The 18,789-nt window shown below is 36.7% G+C and overlaps 1 protein-coding gene across 5 annotated transcripts in view; it reads left to right on the plus strand.

Moving 5' to 3' along the window:
• The window catches only part of FMN2 (formin 2), a 157,822-nt gene that overhangs the window by 23,928 nt on the left and 115,105 nt on the right, over positions 1-18,789 (plus strand). For all 5 annotated transcript variants that reach the window (XM_064158612.1, XM_064158616.1, XM_064158614.1 and 2 more), the window contains 3 exons: positions 804-970; positions 10,671-10,818; positions 15,746-15,807. In XM_064158612.1, coding sequence (XP_064014682.1) covers positions 804-970; positions 10,671-10,818; positions 15,746-15,807 — 377 coding nt within the window. The remainder of the gene's footprint in view (positions 1-803; positions 971-10,670; positions 10,819-15,745; positions 15,808-18,789) is intronic.

Raw genomic sequence — 18,789 nt, forward strand, 5'->3', positions numbered from 1 at the left:
ATTATTTACAGCTAGCACAATATACAAACAGATATTTACAGTATATACAGTTATATACAGAAATATACAAGGTAAAAGGTAATACAGAAACACAACAGCCCTCCCAGAAACCTGAGTCCCCAGGAGGAGCTCTCAACCACCCCTGCACCTTCCCCCTGCCCCTCTCAACCTTACCCCAGTCCCAAGGAAGAATGGAGGTTCGGCCAGGGGGGTTAGGAAGCAAAGTGGACTAGGAAAGAAAAATGGAGGGTGAGGTTAGAGAGATGCAGCTCAGAGCTCCCCAGCAGGAAAAGCTGTGCCTTATCTGTGTTCTGATTCTTATACATCTCAGCAAGCCAATGAGTGAGAGACATCAGCCTTGTTTTCCTTCCACAGTCTATAATCTAGTTCTTCTCACCAAAACATTCTAGCTAGGCTCAAACTAGCACACACTCTTCAAAAAACTTACTGTATTTCTCACTAGTATCTCGGTTTTCCTCTCAGGGTAATTGTATAATATAAAGCAGTAGGAAATTGATGTGCAATAGCATCTCATGCTCTTCATTCATATTCCCCAGTGCAGCCAACACAATGTATATTTACTTGAATATCCTAATTAGATACATACCAGTTCAAAATATTTCATAATAATATTTTACATTAAAGATTTATTATCAGATAGAGTTATCAAGGATTTTTTTTTTTTTTGCATTTCATGTTTTATACTTCTAAGAGTTGAGATTTTCTATATGCATTGTGATGCCTTAATCTGTGTCCTGTAGGCAGCTACAAATTCTTATCGATCTGTTTCATTACCTTGACAGGACGAACTCTGCTGGAAAAGCTCTTCAGCCAGCAGGAAAATGCACCACAAGAAGAAGCAGAAAAGCTATGCTCCCGCATTATTGCAATGGGTCTTTTGCTTCCATTCACTGACTGCTTCAGAGAACCATGTAATCAGAGTGCTCAGCAAAGCACACCCGCATTTGATGTGAGTACTGAAATATTCTCAAAGGTTTAATTTATTGACCTTACAATTTATGACTCAGTCTTCTGTACTGTTCTTTATCTGTCACTTTCATTAAGTCTTTTTCTTTGAAGCCAAGTGTTTTATAGGACTGCTAACGTTTCAATCCAGTACCTGCTGCAACACAAAGATATATTAAAGGAACGACAGAAAACAGCATGTCACAAAACTACACAACCCAAATGGGATGTCTATGCTAGATGATTATTTTTTCTCCCTGAAATGTCTTTTGATACAAAATAGTGGAGGGATCTGTGCAAATTTGCTGGCAATCCAGCTGCAGTGTTATCTGTGCCTATGGGATATCTGGCTAGAAGGTTTTATTGGTGGTGTTTGCAAAGAGTTACAAAACTGTTGTGTAGACATCACTTCACATACTTTCCCTTCCTCTTGGATAATGAATTCAGCATTAGACTGTCTCTCTATTCTATGATACTATACAACCCATAAAAATAAGTTGACTGTAAAACTTTATGATCTTTGCCATTAAATCTTTGACATTTATTTGTACTGATTTATGTGACTGCAGAATAACAGGGTTTTTCTATTGCCTAATTAACTTCAAAATCATGTACAAACTTGGTTAGACATACTCAAGAAATGATTGTCACAAGATAACAACAGTCTAACTCTTGAGAGCTTTTTCATCTTTTGTCAAGAGCAAGTTAGGATGTTAGGAGGAAGTTCTTCACAGAGAGAGTGATTTGCCATTGGTTCCTGATAGGTTTGTCTGTCACCATACTGTCCTTTCTCCCCGTTACATCCAGCTCTGGTGCTTGCTTGTTCCTTGACATAACTTATTTGACCATTTTGATTTTTTACTTAGTCTGATTCTTATAAAGCTTCCTAGTTCACTCCATTAGCACCATTTTTTCCAGAACAGACATATTTTACACTGAAATCCTTCCTTGAAACCTTTCTTTTCTACAGTTGTGATTGATCCCAGGTATTTTTGAGCTTTAACTTACTATATTTTTATGTCTAATAAAATCCACTATTCCCGTTTTAAATGTGGTCCCACATAGATGGTTTGTGGGTTTTTTTTGGTGGGTTTGGGTTTTGGTTTTGGTTTTAAGATGTTAGCTTACAATCCATTAAAATAATTCATCAGGTTTTGTTCACTCTATGATCATGGCTTGAGATTAATATAAACAGTCCTATTCTCTCACTCAGCTCTCCTTTTCTAGAAGTTCTCTAGTGAAATTAATTTAACATGGTTAATGCAGAACTCTCTGCTGTCTTGAGGTTTGCAACTGCACACTGACTGTGTTCTTATCCTCTATTACTTATGCCTGGTGGTCAACTTGTTCTCCCTGTCTTAAACCTTATGTGTGTTTTGTCAGTAACACACAAAGGATTTGGAGGTGTTTTTATTTCTTCCAGTATATTCCAGGCATTGATGTGGGCCTCTCTCTCACATTAAATAATTCTATACAACTTCTTCTCTCATTGGATCTTTTTTCTTTCTCTTCCACATCATTTGACTACAAATAGGCAACATCTTAAGTGTAAAGCCAACTTTTACAGCTCTTCCATTCATGGACTGGTATCATAATGGCTTCTGAAGCTAGTTTACAATAAATTCTTAGCACTTGTATTCCTGAAGTAGGTTGTACTTTGTGGGCAAGTTGTTTGTTCCTTTGTTAGTTTATGGCAAACATGAAAGACCAATAAACAGCCAATAAAAGGATAAATCTTCAGAGAACTAGCAGCAGTCATCAGGTTTATACCAAGGACAGTATCCAGTTTTCAGAGGCTAATAATTTGGTCAAAATTTTGATACATTTAATGATTGGAGGTGGCACAATCCTGCAATATCTCTGACTTGAGTCACAGCTCAAAGGCTAGAAACTTTTAAAATGTTTTAAGTACTTATGAGAAAATGTCTACATTTTTACCAATTGGCTCATTTTATCTACTACTGCTTTTGTGTGATGGTTTGGGTGGTACCCACCCCCCTACACTTAAGAAAAATCACCCAGACTAGACTCAGCCAGCTCTGGAAATTGAATGAAGCTTTATACTTACAGCTCAGCACAATATACAAGCAGGTATTTACAACGTATACAGCTATATATAGAAATATACAAGTTTAAAAGTAATACAGAAACACAACAGCCCTCCCAGAAACCTGAGTCCCCAGGAAGGGCTTCCAGCTGCCCTTCCATCTTCTCCCATCCCTCTACCTTATCCCAGATGTTGCCTTGTTCCCCAAGGAAGAATGCAGGGTTGGCCAGGGCAGGTAGGAAGCAAGTAGATTAATCAGAGAGACAGAGGGTGGCGTTAGAGAGAAATGCAGCCCAGAGCCCAAGCAGTGCCCAAATGCCTTGTCTATGTTTATATTCTTGTTCTTATATATCTCAGCAAGCCTTTGAGTGAAATAGACATCACCCTTGTTTCCCTTTCACAGCCTGTAATCTAATTCTTCTCACCAAAACATTCTAGCTAGCTTCAAACTAGCACAGAAATTAATGCTTTCCAAAAAACTCTGTCAGTCCCAGATGACTCCATGGTAGACCTAAGTAATATTTCTGTAGTAAAGCTGTAGTTCTAAGCTTTTTTTTAAAAGCATATTAACTCATGTCTTATTAGAGTAAAACATAAGGGTGAGTTGACTAAATAGTGCATCTTTGGCAAGAATGTGATCCTAGGACTTGCAGCCACCCGTTTGGGATAACAATTCTCAACAGGCAGAGGCTTCATCTACTTATTTCCTCTGCTAATGATGTATCACAGAAGCTAGAAGATTGCTAGGATTGGAGAGAAGAATCTTTCATTAGAATTTAAACTGCTCATACACCAATAGAAGCAGATGGCAGAAAATAGTATTTACTTTCACAGAGCTATTAAGTAATGTTGACTGTACTTAGTGTTTGTATTTCATCCAATAATTGCAGCTACTGCACCTTGTGGATGTTCATGATGCAGTCTTAAGCCATAGATAAGTCTTTTAACTTGCATAGCAGATTCCTGCTTTGGTGGTTTATTTTTTTTCCTGACAAGTTTTCCAAGCACTTTCAAGTGCTATTTCTGAACATTATGCCTAAAACTCAAAGTTGCTTAAAACACTTAGGAACTGAAATTATTATGTGATAAAATATTTCTGTTGTCATTTTGAAAGTGCTTTTGAGAAGAAAATTGAGCATATTTTGGTACCCATACCATGCAACTTGTTTAAAAAGATTTCTGTTGTCATTTTGCAAGTGCTTTTGAGAAGAAAATTGAGCATATTTTTGGTATCCATACCATGCAGCTTAAGAAACTTAATTTCTATTGCACGCTGCAGGGTTCAACAATTACTTTAAAGTGACACTAATTAGCATTTTCTTCTATATGTGTCTCTGAAATGTATGATAAGCTTTAATTTTCATTTCTGAAGCCATTTTGATCAAGATAGTTGCATTTATATCTAATTATACATATTCTTTAGTGTTCTAGGATGTGAATTTATGGAAAGATATGTTTAAAAAATTGGGATAATGATTGTCCTGTGTACGATTCGTAGTTATGGCACCTGTCTTGATTGTCTTTTATTTCTGAAATAACACTTCCACAAGGAAGCAGAGTCAGACACCATAAATGGGAAATGCTATATAAATGTCTGTTTTCTTATTATCTTCTGGCCACCTGTGGTGATGCAAATACATTTTAAGGCAATACACACACTGCTTTCTTACTAATGGATAGTAGTATATGGTTGGATTTTGCAGGTAAGATGTAAGTCTCTTCAGTAACATGAAGATTTTTCTTTTAACTTTTTCACTGTGCACACCAGCCTCCCTCCCGAGCAGCCAGACTTCCCAAAAGGGCTTCCAACCAACCTTCCTCCTTCTTTCCACCCCCTCTCTCATCTCAGAATCCCACCTTATGTGCAGGGAGAGCTGCGAAAGGTCAGCAAGAGGTTAGAAGAAAGAAATTATTAGTTCAAGTCATGCAGGTCTAGGAAGACACAGGCAGCAGAAGCCAGAGACTGACCTATCTGTCTTTGTGTTCTTGGTTTTATATCCCTAAGCAAAACCAACGAGTAAGATAGACACCATTATTATTTTCTTTTCACAGCCAATAGTCTAATTTCTCTCATAAAAATATTCAAATTAGCCCTCAAACCAGCAGAGGTATTTAGATGATCTCCAGAGGTCCCTTCCAACTTCTATTATTCTGAAAGGCTGTGAATGAGGTTTCAATACTTTAAGTGTTTAAAAGTTAGTTTTTCAGGTGCATCAGGTTTATGAAATATTAAAAAACACTCCAGTACAATGCTCAAGTATCAAATTTAATTCATGAGGATAAAGTGCTGCTTCAGTCACAGTATTGTGACTGACTTGCTGTATTTCAGCCTTGGAAGACATCTCTGCTCACTAGTAGGTCTTGGCTTGTACTTTTGGATGTACATTTAATCACTGATTTTTGTCAGTGGTCAAATAGAGCTTTGTTACTGAAACTACCCTCAAAAATAAACCACTTTCCCCTTTCTTGATTGTATTGATTATTTTAAAAGCTACTTAAAATAAAGCAGTGTCCTGCTGATAAGAGCATTTTGAAGTAGTCTAATTCCTCAAAGTGAAACCTTCCATGCACTTTAAACAGTTCAAATGCCATCTAGTTATATACAAAGATGTACAAACCTCTTTGGAGCTCTTTGTCTGAAGACCATCAGTCATGTAGTCTGGACCCTGCTTATCACAAACACCATAAAATGTAACTCCTATAAATTTATCTAGTTCCATCCTAAATGCAGTTATACTTCTTCTAATCTCCACTCTTTCAGCTCTTCCCATTGGAAGGCTATCCACATCCAGACTGAACTCTGTGAGGAGAAACCTTCTTCCAACTATCACTCTGTCTTTACACCTGCCCTATTTGTACCTGCCTGTGGACATGATAACCTCTTCAGAATAAATCTGCAAGTTTGGAGTTCTAGAGAAAAAAAGTTCCAATTTCTTTATTTGAAAATAAATGCTGTGTAAGATAGGACCTGATTCCACCATGGATTAACACAGGGGCCATCAAGGAATTTCATACCCATTCAGTAGTGTGAGTTTAGAGGAACTGATAATGTGCTTCCCCTGTGCACTGCTCTGCTGAAAAGCAGATACTATTCCTAATAGCAGTGTTTGTGCACTGCTCTTCATTTCCCATCTCACCATGCATGATCTAACTGCACCTTTTTTCCCTTGAAAGCTGTCAAAATACTTCTGTTCACAACTTTTTTCTCCTTTATTTTCACATTGCTGATTCATGTTCAGTTTTGACACAGTTGTATAGATTTATTGCTGTTTCAACTCCATTGCTTGTACCTCTTTTAAGCACTTCTGACAATCATAGAATCAACCAGGTTGGAAGACCTCCAAGATCATCCAGTTCAAGCTATCACCCAGCCCTATCCAATCAGCTAGACCATGGCACTAAGTGCCTCATCCAGTCTTTTCTTGAACACCTCCAGGGATGGTGACTCCACCTCCCTGGGCAGCCCAATACCAATCACTCTCTCTGTGAAGAACTTCCTCCTAACATCCAGAGACTGTGTCCCCTTGTTCTGTTGCTGGTTGCCTGGGAGAAAAGACCAACCCCACCTGGCTACTACAGCCTTCGTTTAGGGAGGGAGGGAGGCTGTAGATGAAGATGGCTATCTTTGTCCTGGAAGACTAGAATCAGATAAAGTTGACTAAAAGCAGAAGTGGTATTGAATAGAAGGTCGTATTACCTGCATATCTCCACGAGCATTACAGCTTCCAAGAGCACAAGTTCAAAATTGCACATTATATTCCTGCAATGGCACACACAGTAAACTAATTCACACTGTGGCCTTTGAACCAAACCTAGTCTCTCTGTGTGAAAAATGTGTGACCTCTTATCTGAAAGCCCAAGATTTGGCTTTATGCTTTCCCATGTTTGCCCCAAGTCTAGCTCATGACTCTAGTTCTGAGTCTGCCTGACTCTTTCTATATGTATCTTGCTTTGAATAGATTACAGCACTGGCTTCCATCTTTAAAGATTAGCAGGAAAGCATTTCTTTAGCTCAAGCAATGACAAAACATTGTTAATATTTAATATAACCTATACCTGAAATTTAACACTGTGGTACCTAAGAAAGAACATTTGTAACAAAAAGCCATTCTTTGTGCCTACTGAAAAGCTGGCTGGGAAGAGAGTGAGTTAAACTACAGACCTAACTCTCTGTAACTCTATTCTAAACACCAGCATCCATAAGTGGTGAAATGTCTATTGATTAAGTATCATCAGATCCTGTACAAATGTTCTGCAGTTTTAAGAACCAGTGGAAAGTGCTGTGCAAGGATGTGTGGAAATGAGAACTCTCCTTGACATCGTGTTTAGCGTGCTGGACTCACAAATAGCTTTAAGCTTTCAATGTCTGCCCAGATATGAAAGACAAGGATCATTCATTTAAAGGATGTAGATATAATTGTTTTTTCTCCCTCAAAAAAGAAGTGCTTTAAATGCTGCAGTCTGAGCAAGGTGAGTGGAAATTTCAGATAAGTTCAAGTCTTGATCAAGGTAAGAATATTCATTGGCTGTACTTAAAATGATGTCTAGCAAAAATTGCCTCTGAAATGAAAAGATTAAAAAAAAAGATTAGAAAAAATTGGGTGTGGAAATCCAGGTTTGTGGGTGCTTATATTAAAGTAATTATAAAGACAAATATGAATTCTATATACTTTTTAATTATTTTGTTTCTTTTACTTTAATAGTACTTTAAATATGTAATTTGCTACATACATTTATCTTCAAAATGTTCTAGTAATCATACACATTTATGCCATTATCAGATTTGGAAAAGGAGAAATGAGATGGGTTAATATATTAACTGACAAGGAGCTGAAGATGAAAGGTAAAGAGGATTCAATTTTGAACAGTAGTGTGACTAGTAGGAATTAGGACATGCAAATGAATCATTAATTTTGAAGGGCAGAAAAGTGAAGACAGACTTAATCTTTTTTACATTTTTAGGATAGTTCATTGACTATCAGTTTGAAGTCCAGACCTTCTGACTACCCTTCTGTCATGAGAGTTTTTCATACTTTTTTTTATTAAGCTTTTTAATTTGTACATAATATAATTGTTGTTAAACACCTCCTTTATAAGTTCAGCACTGATACATTTTTGGCTGCAGCGCAAAGCACTTTCACAAGTTCACACTGATCTTTGTAGATTTCTATTGCATGATGATCTATTCCTCTATCCTTCTCTATGTTGAGTAGTGACTACAGAATCCCAGAGCAAACAAATAAAACAATATGAAAAAAAGAGTCATGTGTACTTGTGAATCTCCCATGATAGGTTAGTAGTCTGTTGTGCAGTTGTGATGTCTTTATAACCGTTTGTAGTTTATACTCTGCAAATTCTATCAGCAAGAACACAGGTACTTCATGTATTGTTGCTCTCATAATGTATCATCCCATCTGTACAATAATTCTGAGGCATATCATGTTTTTATATATATATATTAATTCATGTGGGCTAATCATACTGTAGTGATAAGTTTTTGGAATCTTAAGTTTATCTGTGTTTTTAAGATTTGAATGGTGTAGAAACAAGACAATAAGCAAAATCTAGTGCTTTTTAATTATACAATATGTTCATGTATGACTCTTCCTCTCCCTTTTTACTTCCACATTATTGGAGACGAGACAGAAACCCAAAAATACATCTCCTCTAAAATATATATATGTATAAAAAATTGACAGAGGGAAGGTACTCATTTACTCAAAGAACTGCATTAATCGAGCCTGCTTATATGTTCAAATGTAGTAGCATGTTCATGAGAAAAGGACAGGCTTTTCAAGGAATCAAGGCTACATACAGAAAACAATTTTTGGGTTCTTTTGTTTGTTTATTTGTGTTTGTTTTTAATTACCCTTTCTGTCCCTTTATTTTTACCTTTATCTAAAGTCTGTGTACATGACTGGATCTTTGCCATGTTCTTTGTGCTAGAAAGATCTAACGAGCTGCCTTTGTTCCTGATTGAGATACCCTCTGTAAACAAAACCTTTTTAATTTATAATCTTTTTACTTTATAAATTCTCTGTTCTTTTCAACTGAATATTATAGTTCTTATTGCAATTTATTTCTGGAGTAGAAGCTTAGTCAGTGGAATGGTGATTATCCCCCTAAAAAGTGTTAAATTATTTGTTCTAATACCAAGGATGATCAAGTTGAGTCATTATGGGTGATCTTATTACTGTCTACAACTACCTGAAGGGGCATTGTAGCCAGGTGGGGGGTGGCCTCTTCTCCCAGGCAACCAGCAACAGAACAAGGGGACAGTCTCAAGTTGTGCCAGGGTAGGTATAGGCTGGATATTAGGAAGAAGTTCTTCCCAGAGAGAGTGATTTCCCATTGGAATGGGCTGCCCAGGGAGGTGGTGGAGGCACCGTCCCTGGGGGTCTTCAAGAAAAGACTGGATGAGGTACTTAGTGCCATGGTCTAGTTGATTGGTTAGGGCTGGGTGATAGGTTGGACTGGATGATCTTGGAGGTCTCTTCCAACCTGGTTGATTCTATGATTCTATGTCTCTTCAATATGTGGTATCTGTGTCAAGTACGCTGTAATCTAAAAATGAAAGATTCAATGACAAAATCATAAACCACCAATCATTTACTTCACACTTCACTCATGCTATTAGCAGCTGCTGAGCACCACCTTTGTAAGAAGATACTGCTATATATGACATGACTGTACCTGCATCCAGTGATTATCTCCTCACACGCCCCCTTTCTGCATCCCCATCCCCATTTTTGTACTATAATATTTGCATGCTTCCAGATCGCTTACCTGGATACTCATACAGTTGCTATGATTGATCTCTATGGAGTTTACAATATTACAAATATTTAATCACATGATACACATATGCAAGTCACAAGAATAATAACAACTTGAGTTGTCATCATTTAAAACCTCTCTGATGTCTTAAAGCATGTTTGTCCTAGTTCTCATCAATCTGGATGTGTCCTACTTTGAATAAGTGAATGAAACTCAAAATTATTGAGTGATAAAGATCTGATTGGAGCCCAAAGGATTGAGAATGCCTTTAGCTCTTGGTTTGCTTTTGTTTGGCTGGTTTGTTTTATGGGAGGTGGAGGGGTTAGAGAGGAAATAATTCTGCTTCTTTTCCTTGCTTCTGCAATTGCTTAAGATTAAATGGAGTGTAGACCAAAATATTTTTTCCCTCTAAATTATAGGTTCACCATACAGAAAAATTTGTCTTGATGAACAGAACCTGTTATCTGTCTAGGGAAAGAAGTGACAAAGAGTTCCTCATTCTCAAAAGGAAAAGCAATGAACTGTATCCTAGCATCTCATTGTGCTGTAAATAACTTTAAAAAACAGATTTTTCTGTTGTTCATAGAATCATAGAATTTTATTTTTTCTATGGACAATAGAAAAATCTAGATAAAATAGATCTTTTTTAATTGTTAATAGAGGTAACTTGGAAAATGAAACACTGAAGTCTTTTAATATAGATTTATGTTAAGCCTTTGTCAGGAGATGAAGAGCATATAAAGAATCTGCCATGATATAGAGGTGGATATTGAACTATTTGTATCAGAAACAACATTTTTAATATTTTGAGTTTATCTTTCTGTATTACATTCTTAACATTTTTGGGTTTGTGTGTTTTTTCTTTTTCCAATAACTACAGCAAGACCAGCTTTATACTTGGGCTGCAGTTAGCCAACCCACACATTCATCAGATTACATTGAAGGAAGCTTTCCGAGGAGAATTCCATCTGCGTGGCCTCCACCCAAACCTCCAGATGAAGAACAAGGACTGAAAATTAAGGGAGAAGGTATAGTTTTTTGGAACATAAAATAAATATGTATGGCATGGGGAGGGTGAGGGAGCGGGAGTCTTTTAGAATCCAAAATATAAACTTAAGATTCTGACTTCCAACAAATACCTGATGTTGAAGACATTGGATTATCAGCATCAATTTTAGCTACCATGGATCCAATAAAAAAATACTCAGCAAAAATTCATGCTTTTATTTAACAACCAAGAAGTGCACCTGACGTCTACCAGGTGTGAGCTTTGTTATTTTACATACTGTCAGAACCACAAAATGTGGCTATTTTACTCTTCTTAAATATGGAAAAATTCAGAATCTCTCTGGTGTTGTACTGAAAGTTATTAGTGGCACAAAGCATTTCTTTGTGGATTCAGCAGTTCCCTGCTGACAGAAGTAGGAATGGGAGTGCCTGAAAAACAAATTGAATAAGTTCTTCTTAGAAGTTGCATGGTTACTCTACCAGTCAAATTTCTGAAATCTTCTATACACACATTACAAACTTTGTTTAAACTGAGGACGAAAAACAAGACAGAACTATTTTGTAGCTGACAAAGGAATTTAGAAGAGCGTTTCAAACGTTTTCTTTTAGAAGCGTTGATGGGTAAAAAGCACAGCTTTTTGAAGGTTTAGCTTTGTGTTAGTATTCACTGGCTCTCAACACTTTATTGCTGCATTCATCCCCATGACCTCAGTGGGGAGCCACTGGGTCTTCTCAAAGTTTCCTACTACTCTTTTTTTTTTTTTTTCATTTCTCAGATTTGAAGAAGTAATTATTTCAGTAGATCTCTTTGTACTGCCTATGGGCTTTGGGCAGAGTTAATTTGAGATTTTCTTCTCTCTGGAACCTCTCAACCACTTCCTCTGGGACATGAGCAAAGTGTTCCTTGCTGGACACCATTTATCATGCTATCACTTTACATTTACTGGTATAGCTTATTCCCACTTTCACAAGCAAAATAACTTATGCCAGTAAACCTGCAATACTGCTATATTATTCTGCTTATGCTGTGGCTTTTACCAAAGTAGCTTTTGAGAGAGGTCAAGGAAAGATTTCTGCATCTATCTCACTCATGCAAGTGAGAATGTGGAATGCTGCAGTACTGGGCTGTTTGGCTATTCAAATTTTTGTCTAATCTGCCATTTTGTGCTGTACTCAATGACAGTGCTGTCATGGTGGTGGAGTTAATTGCCATGTACACTAAGAGGAGAAGTTATACTTCTCTTTAGCTAAAGGACCCATCGAACGTTGATTACATAAAACCATTTTTTAAATCTCAAGATTTGTATTATTTTTAACAGTGTGGAAGAGTATTTCTGCCAGGAGGATAATAGTAATAATTTTTAAATGTATTCATTTTATACATGGTTTGTTTCCATCCTATGTTCTATTTATATTTACTACACATATGTAACATTTACAGTACTTGTCTGTTTCTTATCTCAGCCATTGCCCTCTCAAAAACTGCAAAACCATTAATAGAACTGAAATGTGAAATTCTGCATTGTGACTTTTTCTAAAAGGAACATAGCTCTCAAAATTTGTTTGATGTGCTGATAAAAATATTATTGAAATTTTGAATTCTTCAGTGTGAATTTGCACTGCAGGGCATGGAGGGAAAAGGAAACTTGTTCTGAATGCAATTTAGGTAGAAAAATCATTTAACTTTTTGATTGTTCCCTTGCATGCCATGTGGAAGAACATGGAGGTAAGTCACTTTTTGTGTCAAGTTTGAAGGATAAACATCTTTCCTAAGATTTGTAACTACATTTTGTATAAGTGCCTTTGAAAGGTGGAGAGGGTAAACATCTGTAAAGGATTTAAATCACTGTGTGCAGAGTAGCTGTATTTTGCTACATGGATTAAACAGAATAGAATCACAGAAATCTTTTGTTTGGAAAAGACCTCCAAGATCATCAAGTCCAACTGATAACCTAAGACCACCATGGCCATTAAACTGTGTCCCAGGGTGCCATAGCCACATATCTTGAACACCTCCAGGGACAGTAACTCCACCACTTCCCTGGGCAACCTATTCCAATCCCTGGCCACTGTTTCCATACTGAAATTTTTCCTAATATGTAATCTAAACCTCCCTGGCACAATCTCAGACCATTTTCTCTTGTCTATCACCTGATACTAGGGAGAAAGGGTAACACACTCCTCACTATAGCCTCCTTTCAGATGGTTGTAGAGAGCAATGAGGTCTCCCTTCAGCCTTGTCTTCTCCGTACTAAACTCCTGTTCCCACAAGATCTGTTCTCTAGACCATTCTCCAGTTTTGTTACCCTTCTCTGCACAAGCTTCAACTACTCAATGTCTTTCTTGTAGTCAGAGGCCCAAAACTGAACACAGTATTTGAGGTAGGACCTCAGCAGTGCCAAGTACAGGGGCATGATCCCTTCCCCAGTAACATCACAAACAATTATTTCTAAGCAAGAACATCAATTTTAGACAATAGCACTGATACAGAAAGGAATGTACCAGGATATTTTTAGATGTAGTCTTCATTTTTGTTATACATGTTAGTGTGAGGAGAGTGACAGGCCTTCATGTTTTCAGTAGCAAGAGAAAACTCTACAAAGTCTTAGCAAATCTGTTCCTAAATAAACTAAATAGTTAACTAAATAGTTCATTATCTGGTTAATATATTATATATTAAGTTTTGCTGTGTGCTCTGTCATGTGGAGCATTGCTGGGTGTGATAAAAAGGTCTATAAGAGTGGTCAAGGTAGTTTGGGTTTTTTTTTATTCATCAAGCTGACTTGGTTTGGATTTTTTAGGTTGGCTATTTATTAAAAAACAGATGTTGGAATAACATGAGCTTGGGTTCACGTCAGCAAATACGTATGCCAAAAACATGTTCCAGTTCTGGATTCATAAAAGGCTTTTGACTAAATGAGTCAATACCATCAGCAGGATCAATGTGTATGACATCAATTTGCCATCTGAATACCCAAAATCTTTCTGTCACCACTAATGGTATTTGACACCCCAGCATGTTGCTCCAGTCTAAACACAAAGGAGTATTTGAAATGGAGCTATTTTGGTCACTCAAAATACAGCACTGTGGAAAAAATACAGTAATGTACAGCATGGATGTCTCACTGAAACACATATTAGCACAATGAAGCTTTAAATGTGATTTATTTTGTGCTTAGGTTTGGGTTACACTGAAATGTTTTTTTCCAAAAACAAAAGTCTCCTCAAATATTAGTATTTGGATACAGAATAATTGTAGTCCATATTTTAAAAGAAAGAAGGGTTGAGGTGGGTGTGTTGTGGTTTGAAGTCTATTTTCCAGGTGAAGAGTGCAGATGAATGTTCATAATCCCACTGTTTCATTTTTCGTTGTCACAGTGACAGCTGGAGCCCTGTAATTCCATTTAAAACTATAACTCTGGAATAAATATTTATCTTTATCTATTTCAAAGACTGTAATTAAGAATGTGAATGCTTAGATATTAATTATGACTCTGGTTAGCTATTCTAAAGTAGAATGTAATTGAAGAAACAACTAGAGCAAGATACTGTTTCATGTTTCAATGCAAATGAGTAATGTGGTCAAAAATTCAAAAGTCAGATGAATCCTGGTTCTTTGCCCAAAAGAGAAAATGTAGTATTCAGGACAAAGGTGAAGAATTGTTTTTGTATCCTCAGTTTGCAACCCCCTATTTCTGGGAAGCTCTGACTGAATACTTGCACAATAGGCCTAACTTATCAAATTATTTCTTTGTAAGCCTGAAATGTTGTAGATTGTGGCTAATAAAGCTGGGGGGAAACTGATTTTTTTTCTAAATGTATTTGCAAGAGTAAGGCCAGTTGCATTCAAGCATGCATATAAAATGTGAGTTTAGATCTGTATCATTATCTGTCTTATCGTGGAGATTTCAAATTCTGATGTCAGGGCAGAGAAGGGCCACTAGAGGATGAAAAAAAAAACCAAACCACAGAATAGCTCAAAACAGTAATTCTATTCACGAGTTATTTTGGCCTTTTGTGAACAGACCTGAAGACAGAAATACTTCTTAATGGTGGCCAGGAGTGGGGGGGAGGACAGGCTCTTCTCACTTGCTGCCTGGGATAGGACAAGGAGCAATGGGTGTAAGTTGCAGCACAAGAGGTTCCACCTCAACACAAGGAGGAACTTCTGTACTGTAAGGGTCACAGAGCACTGGAACAGGCTCTCCAGAGAGGTTGTGGGGTCTCCTTCTCTGGAGACTTTCAAGGCCTGTCTGGATGTGCTCCTCTGTGATCCGTGTTAGATAGTGTTGTCCTGCTCTGGCAGGGGGGTTGGACTCGATCTCCTTAGGTTCTTTCCAAACCCTAACATCCTGTGACCCTGTGGTATTGGATGGTGAGAACCTTCCCTTGACCTTCTATAGAATGTGTTTAATAGAGCCATAAGTAACTTTTTTTTTCTTTGAATCAGAAAATTTGACAATAAAAATGAACTTATGTTGAGATGATAGTGTTTAATGTTGAATCATAGCCCTGAGCTCTGTGGTAAAGGGTTGGACTTGATGATCTGTGAGGTCTCTTCCAACCCTGATGATACTGTGATATATCACAATTTGAGATCAGGCTGACTTTATGAATGTAAGCTGCTCAGATAATTTTAGATGGATAATTTGGAAAAGACGACTGTTAATGTGGTTTTCTTTTTAACTCTGCTTTCTTTCAATGAAATTCTTAATGTGTCTTTATCATCTGTGTCTTTATCATCTGTGTCTTTATCATCTGTGTCTTTATCATCTGTGTCTTTATCATCTGTGTCTTTATCATCTGTGTCTTTATCATCTGTGTCTTTATCATCTGTGTCTTTATCATCTGTGTCTTTATCATCTGTGTCTTTATCATCTGTGTCTTTATCATCTGTGTCTTTATCATATAAAACCTTTTAAATTTGTATCTTCTTTTTGAATTCAGAGTTGAAACCTACTGTCCTAGAAACAGAGAAACAACACATAGAAGGTGTTCAGCAGGTGCAGGTAAGATTCCAAAAGAAGGATTTTATCTATAATTTTGGATAAAGACTGGTGAAGCAGTAATTCAGACATCTTAAAAATAGTTTCACATACTGAATTATTTGAATGAAAACATTTGGAAGTCTGACTCTGAATACTAATGTGGCCCACAGTATATCTTACATAAAAAGAGTGAAGGTTCCTGCCTAGGGTGGTTCTTGTAAACGTCTGTTTACTTCAGTCAGAAGAAAGCTGATTGGATAGGGCTGAGTGCTAGGTTGGACTGGATGATCTTGGACTTCTCTTCCAACCTGGTTGATTCTATGACATTTGGTTCTGGAGGTCTGACATTTGGTTCTGGAGATTTGGAGGTATTACTACGAAGTAGCAATATAAAATTTGGGGGTTTTAGTTTGTTTTGTTTTTTTTTTTAGCTAATCTAAAAAAGTTCACATGAACAGAAGTGGCAGAGATTTTCTATTTCTCCACTAAAATGTATAGCAACAGTAGTTGGCTTACTTGAAAAAAACAGCATTTGTTTCAGACTGTTTTGTGTGAGGGAGTTGTCATTCTTAAACTTAGCCTACCGTGTTGTCCACTTACTGAGTTGCATTTGCTAGTGTTAGAGATTTCCATTGCTACTGCCCAGTGTTAATCTCTTCCAACAATGATGTGGACTTCTTCCATTCTATACTATTAATCATCAGTAAATGCTTGGATGGGGATTTTGAGCAACATAGTCTGTTGGAAGGTATCCCTGCCTATGGCGATGGGGTTGGAACTAGGTGATCTTTAAGGTCCCTTCTAACCCAAACCATTCTATAAATGAAAAGCAGAAATAGCTCTTCTGAATGCATGCTCACCTCACAGAAAATTATCTCCAGATATTTGCTATCATCATTCTGGTTTATTTTGAAAATCCTAGTGGCTGTTATTGAATTTGAGGAATTATGTCAACAAAATGTTTTTGTGTCTTCAGTTCTATACAGTCCCAAACAGTTTTGTGTGTTCTACCTATCAAGATCTATTTGAATCTATAAAAGTGTCTAGGAAGTAGAATGGCCACACTAACATTTTCAGTATTTATAGACAAATCCTTTATTGAATTAAGGTAATTCCTGTGTTATTTGTATTTTCTTAACGTGATAGAATACTATGAAATGCTCCTATTGGAGATCTATCCTCTTTTATTCATGGTGTAGTTTATCCATAGTTTTTCTTTCTGAAGAAATTAAGCCTGGCCTGAATTTAGTCAAGTAGGTGATTCTTCTCTTTTCTTTCAATACCTGACAAAGAGAGCCTTAATGTAAGATTTGAAACTGATCAATTAAGTCTACTTGCAACTCCTTTCTGCCCGCCTTCCCTGGGAAAAGGCATCTTCCCCATGCTCTTTAAATAATTGGTTGGTTGATACTGATGCAGAAACAAACACAAATATAAAATGATGCTGATAATTTATCTCAATTATTATAAACAGTTAACTAGAAGTTTTGGAATAATTCTGCATTAAAAGCACAAGTAACACACAGAGCCTGGATTCTACATTTTTCAGGACACTGCAAGAACCTTTATTATGTATTGTCTTTCTTTACAGCATTAAACATAAACTTTCTGTATTCCTAAAGTTTTAAAGACTGCTCTTTTGAGTCCAAAATAGCTAATTTTGAAAAACAACAGCTAAAAATAGGAGAGTCTGTCTTGTGCTTGGTTTTAGGGCAGGAATTGGTAAGTAGAAGAAAAACAAGAAACTGGCAGCCATTTCAAGCCTCAATTTTGAAATGTTAAAGAGGATCAACATTTGCTTAGCCTTCCCAGTATTAATAAAGAATGCTTTGTTAAGTCTAAGTCCTTTAATGAAGGAAGAAGAGAAAAATTGAAAGTCTTAATTTAGAAGCTTCAGGTTCAAGCCTGATGCTTAGATTTGACAGCTATATTTTTGGACAAGAGCCAATTTCTTCTGTTTCACACCCCTGATCCTTGATTTTGTGTGCATGGTAGATAAAAATAAGGTTTAGCAGTAAGAAAAAAGAAGTGCCTCTTGTAAGTGTAAAATCGGTACGTATAAGCTAGACTTTGGTTACTTGTGGGACATCACAGAACCTAAAGTCTGAAGCTGTTTGAAAGTCACCTAAATTCCTCATTCTCTTATACATCTTATTATCAAAATATTTCAAATTTACTACTCTTTGACTGTTTGCAATGTCTATCATAAGTATTGCACAAACTTAAAAAGAAAGCTCTCATTACCTTTATTTATAGGTCAGCATCCGGATGTAATGAACTCTTCAAGCCATTGAGGATGGCCCATTCTTCATAACCCTGTCTGGTTTTGCCAGAATCTTCCAATTTCTAGCAGTTCAGTTATGAGATAGTTCACATTGAGTACTTAAACTATATTTACAGCAGAGAAGTTTGTCATCAAACAATTTTTATGGCTTTAACATTTCCAGCTCAGTTTGACTTGAGCCATCTCATTTAAACCAGCAGATCAAGCTCTCAACCAAAATTATATGCCTTCTTGGAATGACACATAGTTCAGCTGGTGGTAACAAATAGACAAAAATCTAGCAGTCCTCAGGCACTGAGAACAGATTTTTACTACGTGATCCACTGGTGTACTTCTCAAGAGTATCACAGGATTGCAATGCTAGTCTTAAGAACTTCAAATTGCAGGATACATTTTGCATGTTGAATATACTTTCCATTTTGGAAGCGTGACTCTTGGAGTGTCTCTTTTAGAGTATTCCTACCTACCATGCTTTGCTGGTAACTCTTTTGTCATCCTTTCAGTGGGTACCTCTTTTTTTACTCTACTCTTTAACTACAAATTGTTATAACTCCTTAGGGCAATAACTTAGTGATGTTTCAGATGTTCTGGTTTTGATAGTAATATAAGAAAAAAGGCTATGAGCTCTTTTAAGAGAAATACATAATCAGTCTACTTAGAAAACAGAAGATATTGGCAGAATTGGGATTTACTTTTCATTGTTATAAAATGTCACATCT

Source organism: Pogoniulus pusillus, chromosome 18 (genome assembly GCF_015220805.1).
Source record: "Pogoniulus pusillus isolate bPogPus1 chromosome 18, bPogPus1.pri, whole genome shotgun sequence".
Lineage (NCBI taxonomy): Eukaryota > Metazoa > Chordata > Aves > Piciformes > Lybiidae > Pogoniulus > Pogoniulus pusillus.